The sequence below is a fragment of the Anarhichas minor genome, unplaced genomic scaffold, assembly GCF_050575085.1.
Source record: "Anarhichas minor isolate MPS153535 unplaced genomic scaffold, ASM5057508v1 ptg000136l, whole genome shotgun sequence".
In the NCBI taxonomy this organism is placed as follows: domain Eukaryota; kingdom Metazoa; phylum Chordata; class Actinopteri; order Perciformes; family Anarhichadidae; genus Anarhichas; species Anarhichas minor.
In genome coordinates this window covers 1,394,951-1,410,485 of record NW_027466582.1, presented here as the reverse complement: position 1 = coordinate 1,410,485, position 15,535 = coordinate 1,394,951, and the positions used below count along the sequence as shown (strand labels likewise).

General features: G+C 40.8%; 2 protein-coding genes across 5 annotated transcripts; both read left to right on the top strand.

Annotated features, from left to right (window-relative positions):
• The first annotated feature begins 313 nt into the window (after positions 1 to 313).
• On the top strand, positions 314 to 4,688 carry pnrc1 (proline-rich nuclear receptor coactivator 1). The gene is made up of 2 exons (XM_076083618.1): positions 314 to 861; positions 2,280 to 4,688. The coding sequence occupies exons 1-2, from the start codon at positions 601 to 603 to the stop codon at positions 2,727 to 2,729; spliced, it is 711 nt and encodes a 236-aa protein (XP_075939733.1). The 5' UTR covers positions 314 to 600; the 3' UTR covers positions 2,730 to 4,688.
• Positions 4,689 to 11,297: 6,609 nt separating this feature from the next.
• LOC142942043 (uncharacterized) lies at positions 11,298 to 15,030 on the top strand. Of its 4 annotated transcripts, XM_076084207.1 has the most exons (7): positions 11,302 to 11,439; positions 12,321 to 12,647; positions 12,774 to 13,055; positions 13,142 to 13,198; positions 13,519 to 13,605; positions 13,690 to 13,718; positions 13,991 to 15,030. In XM_076084207.1, exons 1-7 carry the CDS (start codon positions 11,379 to 11,381, stop codon positions 14,054 to 14,056), a joined length of 909 nt encoding a protein of 302 aa, XP_075940322.1. In that variant the 5' UTR covers positions 11,302 to 11,378; the 3' UTR covers positions 14,057 to 15,030. The 4 variants fall into 4 exon arrangements, with proteins under 4 accessions (XP_075940320.1, XP_075940321.1, XP_075940319.1 ...); XM_076084205.1 differs by having other exon boundaries at positions 11,298 to 11,439; positions 12,324 to 13,055; XM_076084206.1 differs by having other exon boundaries at positions 11,298 to 11,439; positions 12,321 to 13,043.
• Positions 15,031 to 15,535: the final 505 nt, after the last annotated feature.

Below are 15,535 nucleotides of genomic sequence, written 5' to 3'. Positions count from 1 at the left end.
CTGGTATACTGGTCATACTTTTTATACTTTTACTTGCGGCAAGGTATTTTTTACATTTTGGTACTTTTACATAAGTTATTGCTCTAAATACTCTTGAGAGCAAACATACTGAAAAGGGTCCACGGGGATTTCTGCTGGAGGGTCTCACTAACACTGAACATTGTTATTGTTTTATATATATATATACATACACTACTAATAAAGTATTATCTTATTTTATCTTAAATATCTCTATTTGGCAATTGAACGTTTTATTTTGAAAACACATCCCCGGAAGTTGTATGTTATGATCAGGCTAGCTTGACATCTGTGCTAACAAGCTACTTCCGCTTAAAAACTCACTGGCACCGACGCCATCTCGGGATTAAAGAACGTCCGTCGTTTTTAGCATGAAAAAAATATTTGAAATAATTTAATATTCCATAAATTGACCATCAGGAACTTCTGAGACGACAATATAACATCATTATTCTTTAAGTAAGAAAGTGTTTAAATCCGCCCGCGAAGAAGAAGCAGCGTAGCTAAGCTAATAAAGCTAACCAATAGCTTTCACAGCGTGTTTATGTTTGTAGTGTTTTATGTTTTCGCCAGCGCGAAGAAATGTTGGCCGGATCTCCGGCTCACGGCGATGAAGCCAACGTTGAAAACAACAACCCGATATCGATGATCTCTCGCAGCGGCGATGGGGTGAACGCGTGCAACAAGACGAAGAAGAAGAGAGGAGGCCGGAAGCTGCACATCCGGCTATCCGACCACAACAACAACAACAACACTCTGGCAGCTCTGTCTGCTAACAAACCCGCAGCTCAGTCCGGTACCGAGCTCAGCCTCCATGATCTCAAACACGGAGCTAAAAAAGAGGTAACGTTCACTTCCTCGTGTGTTGTTGTTGTTGTCTTTACTGCAGTTCGGGGTTTTATTTTTTTGCCAACCAGTTAGTCTTGAATATATGAATAACATTGAATATGTGAGTTTGGAACTATTTAAAAAACAAGACATTAGAAGACCTGAACTTGGTCTCTGTCATATTGAACCTCCACTACTTCTTTAACTATTTCCCGAAGTGTTGTAGACCAAATGATTACTCTACTGTCCTACAAATAATCCTGTGTTGAAGCCAGTTGTAATCCTATTTACATTCCTAGATTCATCTTTCTTTTTACAAGTTGTGTGCTTATTAAGCTGCATAAAAAGATGGAGAACTCCACCAAAAAATCCAAATGTTGATGTCCTGTAATACAGTGGATTTAATCGTGATAGGCTCCCTTATAGCAGAGGCAGTTGGACATGACGCAGTTACTAATCCTTGTGCAAGAATCGAAAGTGTGATGAACAAGCTGTCTTCCGCTTTCTGCTGGCAGCTGCACGGGTATTGAAGCCCCGGGCTGCAGCCTGCAGGCAGCAGGGTCCAGCCTGCAGGCATGTCTGTCAAATTCAAAAGGGAGAGGAAAGTCATGTGAACAGTGCCAAGTTCATAACACTCAAAAATATGTTCTATGATGTAGAAATCAATTTTTTTGTCTTTGTTTTTTTACTCAAAAGTGTTAATTTAACAGTTGTGTTCTGACTTTCCCGCTATGATAAATGTTCGGTACTTATTGAGTAATAAATAAGAGTTTTTCTTAATATAATCCCGTATGTTGAAAGCGAGAATACAGGAGGTTAAAGTGGAGGACATGTGGTTTGATAGTGTGTGGTTAAGGTCTGAGGTTGAAGCTTCCAGACAGCGAGCGTCCTCTGTCCTCCTTTCACTTATAATCCTAAAAACAAGCTGCTATACTATATAGCTCCTACACACAGTTTAGGTATTTACAAAATGTTTTCTGATCCATTCTCCTTCACCGCTGTTTGTCGTGGATGTCATGAAGTCCTTTTTGTCTAGAAGTGTTTTTAAAGAACAGAAAGTCTTCCTGACACTAAGTGGATCAATTTACAAATAGACTTCAACAGTAACGATGGGGTTAATCGACTAAAGATATTCTTAGTCTGTTTACAGTCAACTAACTCAGTTTCTCCACAAAGAATCACAAAAAAATACCACCTTAAATATTGTGTTTACCAGAGATGTGCTCATAGGTTCACGAATAATCGACTAAAGAAATATTCACCCTCACTTTAAATTCATTTATTGTGAACGACACAAATGTAAAGATCATGATTACGGTATTTCTGTTATTGTTGGTGTTTTCTTTCTGTTTGTTTTCATGTTTTTGATGCAAAGTTCTTAACTTAAGGTCGACCAACAAGTGATGATTAATGAGTTTGTTTCGGTTTCCTAGCTGCTGAAATCCAAAGGCGGCAGATCGGAGCGAGGAGCCGCGCAGCCGGGCGGCCAACCTGCTCGCAACGTTCCCCGACACGACCCAATCACCCAGAACATGATCACACGGAGCCACAAGCCCAAGCAGGGCCAAAGCCCCGGAGCGGCTCTCTCCACGAAGAAGAAAGACAAGCCCCTCCCCCTCCACCGTGAGCAGAAAACACCTCTCCGCGCCTCCGACAACGCGAAGACCGTGGACGCACCGCCTGTTGAAGCTGCGCCCGAACACCTCAAAGATGGCGAGAAGGTCTACGCCGGAGCCAAGTTCAGCGAGCCGCCGTCACCGAGCGTCTTACCTAAACCGCCGAGCCACTGGGTCGGCGAAGACGAGCCTCAACAGAGCGACCAGAGCCGAGAGCAGATGACCGTTCATCTAAAGTCGCTGCTGAAGGTTCAACAGGAGTCATGACCGCATCTCACACCGGACTCACGCTGAATGACAACAATTGGAAAATAGGCGTTACGGTAAAGTTTGGCCTTTAACACACTGCAATACAATGTCGGGAGTTTTTATTAACTGTAGTACAATTAACCGTAAATCAACATGCTGCCTGCGCTTCAGGACGTTCGGGGACACATCGTGTTGACCGACACGCTGCGTGCGTCACTTCTGTTCAACACTTCTCCTTCTCTGTCGGCAGAGCAAAGAAAATATGCTTTTTGTAACGAGGATGACGTCGTCTCCGGAGAACCGCGTTCACGCGGGACGAAAGTGACGACGCCACTTTCTTTGTGAACACTTTTGAAAAGGCCGCCGTGTGTGTGTGTGTGTGTGTGTGTGTGTGTGTGTGTGTGTGTGTGTGTGTGTGTGTGTGTGTGTGTGTGTGTGTGTGTGTGTGTGTGTGTGTGTGTGTGTGTGGTTTTTTTTAAAGAGCTCATGTTAATGTACAAAATATATTGTAAACATATATTTGTGTATATTTCTCCTTGTTGTTTTAACAGAGATTCTAGTTTTGTTACTGAGGTTTTTCCACAAAAAAAAAAAAAAAAAAAAAATGAGCCCAGCCAACTGAGGCGCTTGTTATCGCTCTTTTAGCGCGACGCTCAGTGGACGTGAGAAAGACTTTTCTAACTGATTTGCACTGAAACGCAGGAAGGGCAGGAAACGTGGTTATGATGCTCCGAAGCTTGATCAGCCACCAGCCGGCTCTGACCACAGGAGAGGACGTCCGCGGCCCGGCTGGTTACCCCTCAAAGGGGCTCAGATAGCGGACGATTCAAAGCGCCAGATGTTTACCATCTGGCGCAGAAGTTCTTTCCCTTCCCCGTGAAGCCAAGAGTCCAATCAGGGACTGTGAGGCTGCTGAAGACGACAATGAGAAGCGTCTCACAACCAGCATCCGGACAGAGTGCTATTTTAGTTCTTTATTGCACTGACGTAGAGTACGTCCACATGAAGCCGGCTGAGTTTAAAATATATTTTTCTGAGCCGGTGTCTTCTGGCTTCTGTTGCTTCCAGCTTTCTCCGTGATCAGTACTTTTAAATGTCCCAATAGACGATCCCCAAAACGACGAGAATAAGTGGAATGCCTGAAGAATTCTCTGCAACTATTTTGACAGAAATAGTTTGAGTCAATTGCTGCTTCCAGACAGAACAAGACATTTCCGTGTGTCACTGAAGGCTTTTTAAACAATATGACATAATGAGAAATCAATAATATAATCATAGCCTTAGTCATAATCATAAAAATACGGACTTTGACTTTGAAACATATTCAGTAAGGGAGGACAACTAAATGGTGAGTTTCAGCTGTTAAAAGAGAATAAATGTGATCGCAGCGAGCAGGAGAGGACGTTTGTGTTTGACTCACGTTCTACCAGACGTTCAGTCGTTTCCTGAATGAAAAGAAGAAGAAGAAGAGATTCAGCTGTTTTCATATTGTAAACTGCTTTAACAGCTTGTACGGCTTCATGTGGACGTAGTCTCACTTTTGTCTTGTGTCTTTTAAAGGGGGCTTTGTTTTCACACACTTCATTACGCATACCTCTTCTTTACCGTTTCATTTCTTTAAGATACTTCAAAGCACAAATATTGTTTACCAAGAGTGCAGTACGCGGTGAATTTGGCACCGTTGATCTTGTGATTGTGTACCGGGTTTTTATTTTTGTAATGGTTTCTGTGGAAGCAGACACCTGCTGGATCTCGGTTCTTGACCTCTGTGACGTCACGTTAATGGAAAATTGTATTACTGAAGCAAAAACTACCCGTTTTATTACAGTGTTTTCAAATTCTTTCATTGCAGTTATAAGAATGTGGTTAACAACACGCCTCCATGCCACAATCTGGGTGGGTGAAAAAAGTGTTTTATGAAGAATTTTTCATATCTAAATTAAAAATGATATTAAAATATTGGTTACCCCTGTTAAATGTTGCTTTTGTGTTTATTACTAGCAAGGAAACGTGTCACTTTTTTGTCTTTTTAATGACAGAAAACAAGATATTATCAAACGCTTCATCCAGAGGTACATTATTCAAGTTAATGGTGAGAAAAATATAGAAAATTCACCAAATAAACCCAACGTTCCTGACACTACATTTCCATTTCGCTGTATGTAGTTTGGAAAGATATTGAATGCGTTAGGCGTTCATCTGATACTTCAGCCACTGCTATGGAAGCTAATGATGATCAGAATGATTTGAATCTTATGAGAATATTTGTGAAATTTAAACAGCACTTCATATTGAATTGCCACTGAATTTATAGCTCTGAAATATTTACTTTAAAAATGATCTGAATTATTATTCAGTAGTTTATCTTTCAATTGTCAATTTCAAGTGCCTGGATTTGAAAAAGCACCCAGATTCTTTGACTCGACTTGAATTTTTAGATAATTAATAATAATGAACTTGAAAGTTTGAACATAGTTTTTGACATTAAACGTTGAATGTCGATGTTTTTGCATTCGGTCATAGCCAGTGTAGTACATTGAGCAACCACTGTTGCGAGTTATGTGGTATAATAACGCTATTGAGAGTTACGTGGTACAGTAACGAGTATAACAAGCAAGAAAGTCAAGGGTCAAACAAGCACAGGACTTTCACCCCGGAGGCCACTGTCCATGTCCTGTGTGAAACCACAAGTGTTGACTTTACGTTTGTAACGTTTTATTATGCTTGTTTATAAAGTGTGCAAAGGACGGTCGTTATTCATTCACTCTGCGGTAAGTTGTTACGTGTATCTTTGCATATCTCCAACGTGAGGCGGTACATATACGCATACTGTTGATCTGAGCTAGGCCTAAACGCTAACATCAGCATGCTAACATGAGCCCCCTCCTGTTTACTTACTTAACTTAAGAAAGCTATATTCCCGTGCTAAGTTATTGTTAACTTTTACAGAGAAGCAATACAAAGCATCCTGACTGCAAACATTACAAACTGACATGGGATGTGCACGGCTCAGGACAGAAGGGCTCTACAGTAGGTGATTAAAACCGCCCAGAACAATATTGGTCTACTGAGCATCAGTGATATTGGTGACAAGAGGTGCCTGCGCAGAGCCAAAGGATAAAGACAAAACCCACCCAGCCACAGCTTCTTCACCCTGCTGCCGTCTGTCACAGACGACAAAGAGCAGAAGAAAGAAAGAAGACAAAAACAAACTGTAGAAGACTGAAAAATCTGGCAAGAGATACAGAAGTATTAACTTGCGAAATATGACTACACAACTGCTTTTTGTTGTGCAACCCTGTGTTGTACAAAGACAATAAGTGAAACCTTGATAGTGAAACCTTGATAGTGCCAAAATGCTAAAGTTAAGCAAATAGTTACCATGTTCACCATCTTAGTTGTGTGTGTTAGCATGCTCACACTTGCTAATTAGCACTAAACACAAAGTACATCTGATTTGGTTTTGCAGGTATTTGGTCAATAACCAAAATATCGGAAAAATATAAATGTTGACACGATGGTGGTCGACAGAGGAAAAGCTAATCACTAAGTTCCATCAGATAGTTGAGATACTTCAGTCCGGACCAAAGTAATGAGCCGACGAACCAACTGAAAGTACATCATGTTTATAGTTCAAGACAAACAGAATAGATTTGGTTGAAACTGACACATTGTGGATTCATTAATGGGATTTTTGTCTGACAGACACAGTAACTTTATATTTGATTTGAAGTGCAGTTAGTTGAGTCAACGTTAAATTACACTTTCTAAGACGGGAATTTGAGACATAGCTCTAAAAAATATAAACGAGAAGTGTCATCTGTCTTTCTGCAGAAGGGAAATTACAGGTCTAAAATTGTTGCAACTGTACCTTTGAGGAAAGAAAAAAAGGGATGAGGAAGTTACATTTTACTAATTACAGGAAGTAGATTCAACATTTGTCTTTAAGATGGAACAAGTTCAGAGAGTACAATTCACAAAATATTCCATCTTAATCTTAATAATCCATTTTCTCCAGTGACTCATCACGAGGACAATGATAAAGTGACGTTCAACTGCTCTGATTTGACATATGAAGGATGTAGACACAGTGACGTGGCTGAATCAGGGTCAAGATGTGGGCAAAGACAACGTAGGGATGAAGACATCACAGTGTAATTGCTCCACTGATGTGACATTTTCGACTTCTTATTTTGTTAACACTTTGAACAACCATAAGTTGCTCAAGTGTAAAGTGACTGATAATGACCCTGGAGAACCGCAACTGTTTTACTTCAGCCCACCTCAGTCATCAGGTGAGAAAACAGGTAAAACTATGATGAGAAGTTTAAAAAAGGAAGAAATTCTGCACCATTTATGCAGATGTAAAATCAGCGTTGATGGTTAATGTATTTGATTTAATCAATAGGTTCCTCAGTGTGTGCTACATTGACTAAAAAATGCTGAGTTAAACGCTGCAAAATCTGTTATTATTCCTCCATCCAGCACCGTCATTTGACGTGACCGTGACGTAAATGGTGTTTGGAAGGACGTTTATTTTCTGCGTGGATTCCTCCAGGCAGCCAGGGGGCGCTGAAAAACAGAACTACCTTGTTCTCTTTGCTTGTATTGCGAACTATGAAAATGACATGCCAAAATCTGACTACAGTGTGAAGAGCAGAGCCAGTATTTGTGTGAGGTGAGTGCGTGTGTGTGCTTTCTTGTACTTGCTACACAGTGAGGACCGTGAAACGTTTTTACTATCAGCGTGAGGACATGTTTGGAAAGTGAGGACATGTTGGCCAGTCCTCACTTCTTCAAAGGCCTGCTTGAGGGTTCAGACTTAATTTTAATGTTGAGGTCAGACTGAGGCTTAAGTTTGTTAAGATCATGTTAAGGGGCAAGGGAATGCAATGAGGGTCCTCACAGAGATAGAAGTACATGGATGTGTGTGTGTGTGTGCGTTTTGTTAACGTTGTGGGGACCTTAATCTGTTTACACAGTCACATTGTGGGGAATCACCTTCCTTTTGGGGAGAGAATGTAAGTCCCCATAACATTAATCATCACAATAACATCCAGGTATTTAATGACAGTCAATGTAATGTCCTCTAAAGTGATAGAAACATGACTATGTATGTGTATATATGGAACATAAACACTGAATGGACAGCCACATGAAAGGTGCCGAATGCCCTTCACAACCACTTCATCCTGATGTATGTAAATACACATGAGATCATTTATTTTTTATTATTCGTCAGCTGAAGATACAACAACAGGATCAATGTCAACAGCAGCAACACCGACAAAAACACATGATGGTGAGAAACAAAGTTGCTACTGACAACAACAGAAAACAAACAAATCGAATAGCTTTGCGTGGAACTTACACACAAATACTGTAGATTTGGTTACAATAAAAATGTTCTTTTCATCCTACAGCAGAATATGTAGCCCCTCAGCTTCTTAGCATGATACTGTATGAAATACTCTATGAAAACATCAGGGCCCCGTTCCTCATACGTGGTTCAACTAAGTCGATCAAATGTCCTATTAGCCAGCCTAAATTAACCCGATGATTGATGTCAGGCTATCTCGGTTTCTCCAAGGCTGATCCGCACTCAAACACTCTCGTTAATTCGAACCAGACTATCAGGATCAGGATAATTGCGCGTGCCCGTCCTACTTCAAAAGGGGGAAGCGTCGATCACCGAAACCATGATTTTCTAACAGTACAATGGCAAATAAACTCAAAGAAAGAGCCTCTTTTTTCTCCGCTGACGAGCGGGAGATGATCATGAACGCATATGAGGAATTCAAGACCATAATCACGGCAAAATCTAACACCGCCACCGCTGCGAGGCCTAGACAAGAACCACGGCAAAATATCGCAGACAAGTTAAATGCGTAAGTGTTGGGAAAATGTATCGGCTCATTTTAATGCCTCATCACCCCAATCAATCAGATTATATTAATCTTAATCATTTTCTACAACAATGATATGCTGGTGTACTAATAACACTGTCATATAATTATGAGTGCTTTAACCCTCATGTATGCAACGCAGCCATCAAGAGGACATGGGAGCAAGTAAACACTAACACACACACATTATTCAGAATGGTGAGTCAATATGTGCCATCGTAATGTAATGAACACATCCATAAGTTTATTAAGCGCCAAATAAACTTTACGAACAGCACGGCATGCAGCGGCTTTCCCGATGTTCTCCGCATCGCCGGCACTGTACAAAAATGTACCACTCGCAAAACAGCTCAAGGCTGCATCCAGTGTGTGAGACAGTCAATGCTCGGCTGGCGTGTGGTGTTCAATGTATGGCTCCAGAAGGTCTTGTAAATAAATGATTCCTTGTGGGCAGAATGGATAGCGCTCGTATAGGAAGTCATCATGATGTGATAACGGATCTTGGCGATGTGGAAGAACTCTCTCCCTATAAAACACTAATCTAACTAATATCGCTCCTTCATCAATGGGATCTCTGAGGAAGGGAGCTGTACATTAATGCAATAGAGGCTTCTTAGTTTGCTCAGCTGGTTTTAATGGATCACCGCGTGTCTCACTTTACATGCATTTCCGGAACTCCCGTATAACCCCCAGTATATGCGCAAGCGCATTAGACTACCGTATATGACAGGAGCTGCCATTTTTTCCGGGGGAGTGGCAGCTTATCCAGCTACCTTCAGTTAGCGCTGGAGCAGGTTCAAGCTTATGGATGTGTTGCCATGGTGATTTTGCCAAACTTGCTTCGTGGAACCGAAAAGCCTCACTTATGTAATCTTATCCTGAAAATTATCCGGCTAACTCAGTTAGCCACGTACGAGGAACAGGGCCCACACCTCCTGATGGAGTTTGACCAACACGTCTGCCTCCATCAGACTCACTGATCATAATGTTCCGTGGTCATTCATTCATGTGTTTATTTTAATAAACTAACGTGCAGTAGAACTTTCCTTGTGTCCATTATTATGTTCGGTGTGGAGCCAGCCCTAATGTATTGTATTGTATTGTAAAACGTATCGGACCGTCTCCCTGCAGGTGAGTCACCAGATACTTAGAGGGTCAACAAGCAGTCATTGCTAACGAGGTGATGAGCTCTCTGATTGAACAGCGCTCTGTGCAGCAGCAGGGGCGGAGCTTCAGGCCTCTGCGGACAGATGTGGTCCACAGCAGGCTTTCTTAGGCCGCCGCTCTTTGACTGCAGTTCACTTCTGCTGCTGGATGCTGGACATACGACCACTACAACCAAAATCTTCTTCACTTCCCTGGAGTCCAGGAGTGATGAGCATTCCTCAAAGACGCTGAAAGCAGCACTTCTGGGGGCCGAACAAGCCGCTCCCAACAATACCCCCCCAACAATGCTGCAAGCAGCAATACCAGGAAGCATATTGTCCTAGTGGCCGACACGTGTGATTACAGCTTCTGGGTCGGTCACGTGATGTCAGAGGGCCCCAAATAAAACCTTTCTCCCTCAGACTTACATTGGGGAAAGAGATGTTTGTAAATCAGCGGATCTTTTTGTTTTCAACCAGCTTCCCAGTACGAACACTTGAATATCCCTTATTTAAATCATCAGGTCCTAAAAGTTGTAAAGTGCATTAACTGCCGAAGCCAGAGTTATTTTCTTTCCTCCATGTGAATGACGAGCGGCTGAGAGGTGTGGTTAAAGGAGATGCTAGAGCGCTTGCTATTGGCTCCATGGATGCAGATGATGCCGGCAATCTTCATCACTTGGCAGTCGAGCCATTTTGTCTCCATGAGCCACTGAGCAACTTTCAATGCAACGAGTGGTCCGAACACACACTGTTAACGTTTGATATGCAGTCATTTTAACATCAAGATCATATTTTTCCTTTTTATTTTAATAGAGATTCTAGTTTTGTTACTGAGGTTTTTCCATTAAAAAAAAAGAACCAAAAAAAAATGAGCCCAGCCAACTGAGGCGCTTGTTACCGCTCTTTTAGCGCGACGCGCAGTGGACGTGAGAAAGACTTTTCTAACTGATTTGCACTGAAACGCAGGAAGGGCAGGAAACGTGGTTATGATGCTCTGAAGCTTGATCAGCCACCAGCCGGCTCTGACCACAGGAGAGGACGTCCGCGGCCCGGCTGGTTACCCCTCAAAGGGGCTCAGATAGCGGACGATTCAAAGCTATCACATATTTGATTTGAAGTTAAGTCCGTTGAGTCAACGTTAAATCTCACTTTCTAAGACGGGAATTTGAGACATAGCTCTAAAAAATACAAACGAGAAGTGGCATCTGTCTTTCTGCAGAAGGGAAATTACAGATCTAAAATTGCTGCAACTTTCTGTGCAACTTTCACCATAAGGGACTGACGGCTCACACTAACCTGACATGCCAACATTTCATCCTTTTAAGGCTTTAAACCAAACCAACAGGTCTCACACCTCTACAACATCCTCATATCCGTGTTGTGTATGCACATCATTTAGCTACAGATGCATTCAATGTACGCCACTGTTGTTTAGAAATTCACAGACAAAAGAGTTTATATGCTCCACCTACATTAGAAGAAATGAGGCAGACTATGAGGAAGTGACTCCCTCTTAACCACAGCCAATATAAACTGCTTTCCTCTGTAGGAAGCACCAGTTTAGAGACTTGGACAGTTTAGAGCATCAGAACAGCAGAGATAGAAGAAGAACCATGTCTGAATTCAGATGGATTAAAACCTCTTTATTTCTGATTCTGGTGCTTCAGTTTACAGGTAAGAATACATATAATGTGTACATAATGTAATGTAACATATAATGTGTATATGAAGACATTAAAGACATGGACGGGTATAAACTGCCTTTTCTCTAATGTTGATGAATGAAATCTGTTTTTGAGAGAACATTCTTATACTGATTTAAAGGAACATTTCAGAATTTCTATATAATTAAATGTGAATAAAGTCCATTTTAATTCTAAAACATTAAAAAAAGCTAATTAATTTATATAATTAGTCTTGTTTTATAACCTAAAATGAATTTAAAGAAGACAGACCAGTAGCATGTTTTGTTAGTTCTCTCCGCAAGACGACAAGCAAATAACTTTTAAAATACTTGTTTTCTCAACGGAGCTTGGATCGATCGGTGCTAGGCTAAGCTAACATTGTAGCAGCTCCATCAACACTCATCATGACGTCATCTCGGTGTAAATATGGCAGCGTCTATTCACTGTTTGTACCATCTGGTTTACATACACACATTTATACACATAGTTTGGTCCGGTCTCTATTGATATGAGGTATCATAGAGCTCTGGGTGAACACAGACGATACAGTATCTGTTTCCTGATTCAACAACGTCATGACGTCACTAATGACAGGAGGTGTATCTCAACGCTGATAGGCTATCGCGTCGCAGCGTCACACAATTTTTTTGCCCTCGCGTCACTCCAGTCTCATCGTGTCTGTGCATTGGCTTTGTATGTAATCTACTCGCGCGAATGATTCGCGCCGCGTTTGGTGTGAACGCTGCATCAGAAACCAACGATGAGGCACATTTGTAAACTGTTGTTGAATCTAAAACGATCTTCACACTGACATTAAAAGTCATGTTTTTATTTCTCTTTGTTCTTTTTATTTCTCTCTCATCTTCTCAGCAGCAGCAACAGGACAACTTTATCTCTTCATCACTGTGAGAGATGGAGATGAAGTCACTTTGCCTTGTAACAGTGTGATAGATGATCATGAGAACTGTGACTCTAATGAGTGGCTCTTCACTAATTCAAGAAGAAGACCAGCAGTGTTGCTGGTTAGAGATGGACAGATTGTTAAAGATAAATCAGACAGACTGAGTGTTTCAAAGAAATGTTCTCTGGTTATAAAGAATGTCACAGATGAAGATGTTGCTCGTTATGAATGCAGACAGTTAAGATCAGGACAACTTCTAGGTGCAGATGCTGAGGTTCGTCTGTCTGTTGTCACCAGTGAGTATTTACATCATGATGTTTTCAAACTGTCTTGTCAGAACAATATACTGAAACATTATAATAATCATGATTATAGTGATGAAGTTACTCTTCTTTCTCTCACAACGTCTCCATCTTCTCCAGTGACTGAACACGAGGTCAATGATGAGGTGACGTTAAGATGCTCTGTGTCAACATTTTTAGGACGATGTGTACACAGAGTGAAGTGGCTGCTTCAGGGTCAAGATGTTGAAGAAGACAACAAAGACTTTAAGACATCACAGGCTGAGTGCTCCACCTCTCTGACGTTTCTGACTTCTCATTTAATTTACACATCGAGGTTTAATTCATTTAAGTGTGAAGTGACCGATTACGACAAAGTGCAGCAGTTTTCTTTCAGAAATTCTCTCTCAGGTGAGAAAACAGGTGAGAACATTTTGAAGTCACTCATGTTCACTTTGTTTCACGTATTGTAAGTTCTTTAGTTTGTTGAGTTGTTTTTATTTGTTCAGGTGACGACAAAATAACAGAAATAACAGACACAGAAACTGAAGACGACACAACAGCAGGTAACACCACGTCGTTGTCTCTCTTCGCATTTAACAAATTCATTACATTCTTTTTCAGTGATTTATTTGTTACTGTTCAGTTTGTTTTATATTTTTGACATAAAAAAGAGAAACGTTTTTTTCTCTGTAGTTAAAGACATGGACGGCTTTAAACTAACTTTTCTCTAATGTTGATGAAATAAATCTGTTTTTGAGAGAACATTTTTATATTGATTTAAAGGAACATTTCAGAATTGTTATGTAATTAAATGTGAATAAAGTTTATTTTAAGTCTAAAAGCTGTAACTAAATACTTGTGTATGTTTTCATTCTGGTTCCAGGCTGGTGGAGGTTCATCTCTGTGTCTGTTGGATTAGCAGCACTCATCATAATAGTTGTGGCCGTCAACATACGGGCAAGAATTAAAGGTGAAGAACATCCACATATTAAATATTATAAAAGAGGATTTTTACTGTTGAAACTAAAGTCGACTCTTTCTTTTGTCTCTTCAGAGAAGAAAACACAGATGGATCAGATCGCTGTGAGTTTTTTACAACCTAATAATGAAATGTTTTGTTTTTACAGTTGTTACTCTTCATTACATTCTTTTATACAGTATTTTATCACTATAGTTGAACATGTGGGGGGTTAGGGAGACTTTTGGGAGCTAAAACCAAAGTGTACTTTAATGAACTGTGTGTCTTTACTTTAGTTCTTCTTTCCTTGTGATAAGTGTGGAGCAGTGGACGCCTACAGATCACAGAAGTGGGATTGGAAAGTGTGGGTTTGATTGTGTTGTGTTGTTCCTCACAGGTGCGTTATGATGGAGAAGATGATTCAGTGACCTATGAAAACATCAGACCTCCTGATGGAGATTGACCAACACGTCTGCCTCCATCAGACTCCACTGATCTACTCGTCATGATTCACATGAGTGGTTATAGATTGGAAATAAGAAAAAGAAAATTGTCACAACAAACGTTAACGATAACTACACAATACATGAGCTAATCAGACCCCAAATGTGATGCTAACACTAGCTGTTGTGGTTAGCCACGTTGTGTGACCAACATATAATGTTTCAAGTGCAGATCAGCTTCATTACCGTCTTCATCGTGTCCCAGCTGCTGCTGATCTGGAGCCATATATTGTCCTTTATTGGGCTGTTGAGGTCGTCGCTGTGTTTCTGGTACAATATTGGGTGTTGAGAAACCAAGTTGATAAAACATTCCCTATTATGGCAGCAAGCTACATGGAGCTGGTGGTATGGCATCTCTAGGAACAAAGGTTTTCATTGGTCAAACATATTTCAACAGGTGGAAATCATCTGAAATCGAGGTCCGTCAGAATATGTTCCACAGCGGTGAAGCATTCATAAGAACCCAAAACATCTGTTTTTGTACATTTCTGTTAATATTTTTCAGATGAAAATTCGTGCTTGGTGTGAAACGTCTTTTATTGTTTTGTTTTAGTCCGGTGTCTTTTCCTGCATCAGCTGTAAAAATGTTTCTCATCTGCAGCCCGTTCAGAACACAGCAGCTGGATTTTAACTTCATTTAACAGGAAACAACATTTAACTTTTGTTAGCTTCCTTTATTTGTCTCCCAGCTGAACATTTCAGAGCTGATCTTAACATTCACTGTTTTATTTCTGAAGCTACAGCAGCTTGAGCTCAGTTTCATGTGTCTGTGTACAGAAGAACTCATTTTAATCCACTTTCATTTAACGTTAACATATTTGTTGGGATGTGTTTGTGTTTCGATGGGTTTTCAGTCTTAATGGAGTCAGTAACTCTCTTCTCTTTATAATATCTGATCACAATATAATCTGCAAATAAAGGTAGTTTTATTCTACACTGTGTTCTGTGCTTCCTCCATGTAGCAACAGTTTCATAATGGTGATTGAATGTCCTGCCTCTACTAGTATACAAGCTCCCTCCTCTGGCCCACTTCTAGTAGTGAACCTTCCCTCTGTTTGGTTGAACGGCTCTGTTCTCACTGAGCACTCAAATGTGTCTGAATACAGATAGAGATGCTCCCAAAGTGACCTGAGAATGTACAGAAATATGATATTAACACCCTTTTACAAAGAATCCAACACCTTCATGTAAAAATACACCATTACAATAATTAGGGGAAGGGAAGACCATCACAGGGGTAAGACACAGAAAAAGGCAGGAAATAAAGTGCAAGAGAAATGGAACATCTCAATAAAACAATAAATATCTAAATCAAAACATGAATCGTGACAGAACCCCCCTCTCAAGGGATGGATTCTAGACGTTCCAACAGATACAAAAGTTCAATAGGGTGGGTTGAGGGGGTCCGGAGGAGGGGTGTCTGGAAGGGCTCCGGGGAA

Excerpts from the sequence above, each read along its gene's own strand:
- pnrc1 (XM_076083618.1), top strand. The coding sequence starts at position 601 with ATGTTGGCCGGATCTCCGGCTCACGGCGATGAAGCCAACGTTGAAAAC. Across the intron at positions 862-2,279 it reads AACACGGAGCTAAAAAAGAG|CTGCTGAAATCCAAAGGCGG; the intron begins GTAACGTTCACT and ends TCGGTTTCCTAG.
- LOC142942043 (XM_076084204.1), top strand. The coding sequence starts at position 11,379 with ATGTCTGAATTCAGATGGATTAAAACCTCTTTATTTCTGATTCTGGTG. Across the intron at positions 11,440-12,320 it reads TCTGGTGCTTCAGTTTACAG|CAGCAGCAACAGGACAACTT; the intron begins GTAAGAATACAT and ends TCATCTTCTCAG. Across the intron at positions 13,199-13,518 it reads TGAAGACGACACAACAGCAG|GCTGGTGGAGGTTCATCTCT; the intron begins GTAACACCACGT and ends TTCTGGTTCCAG.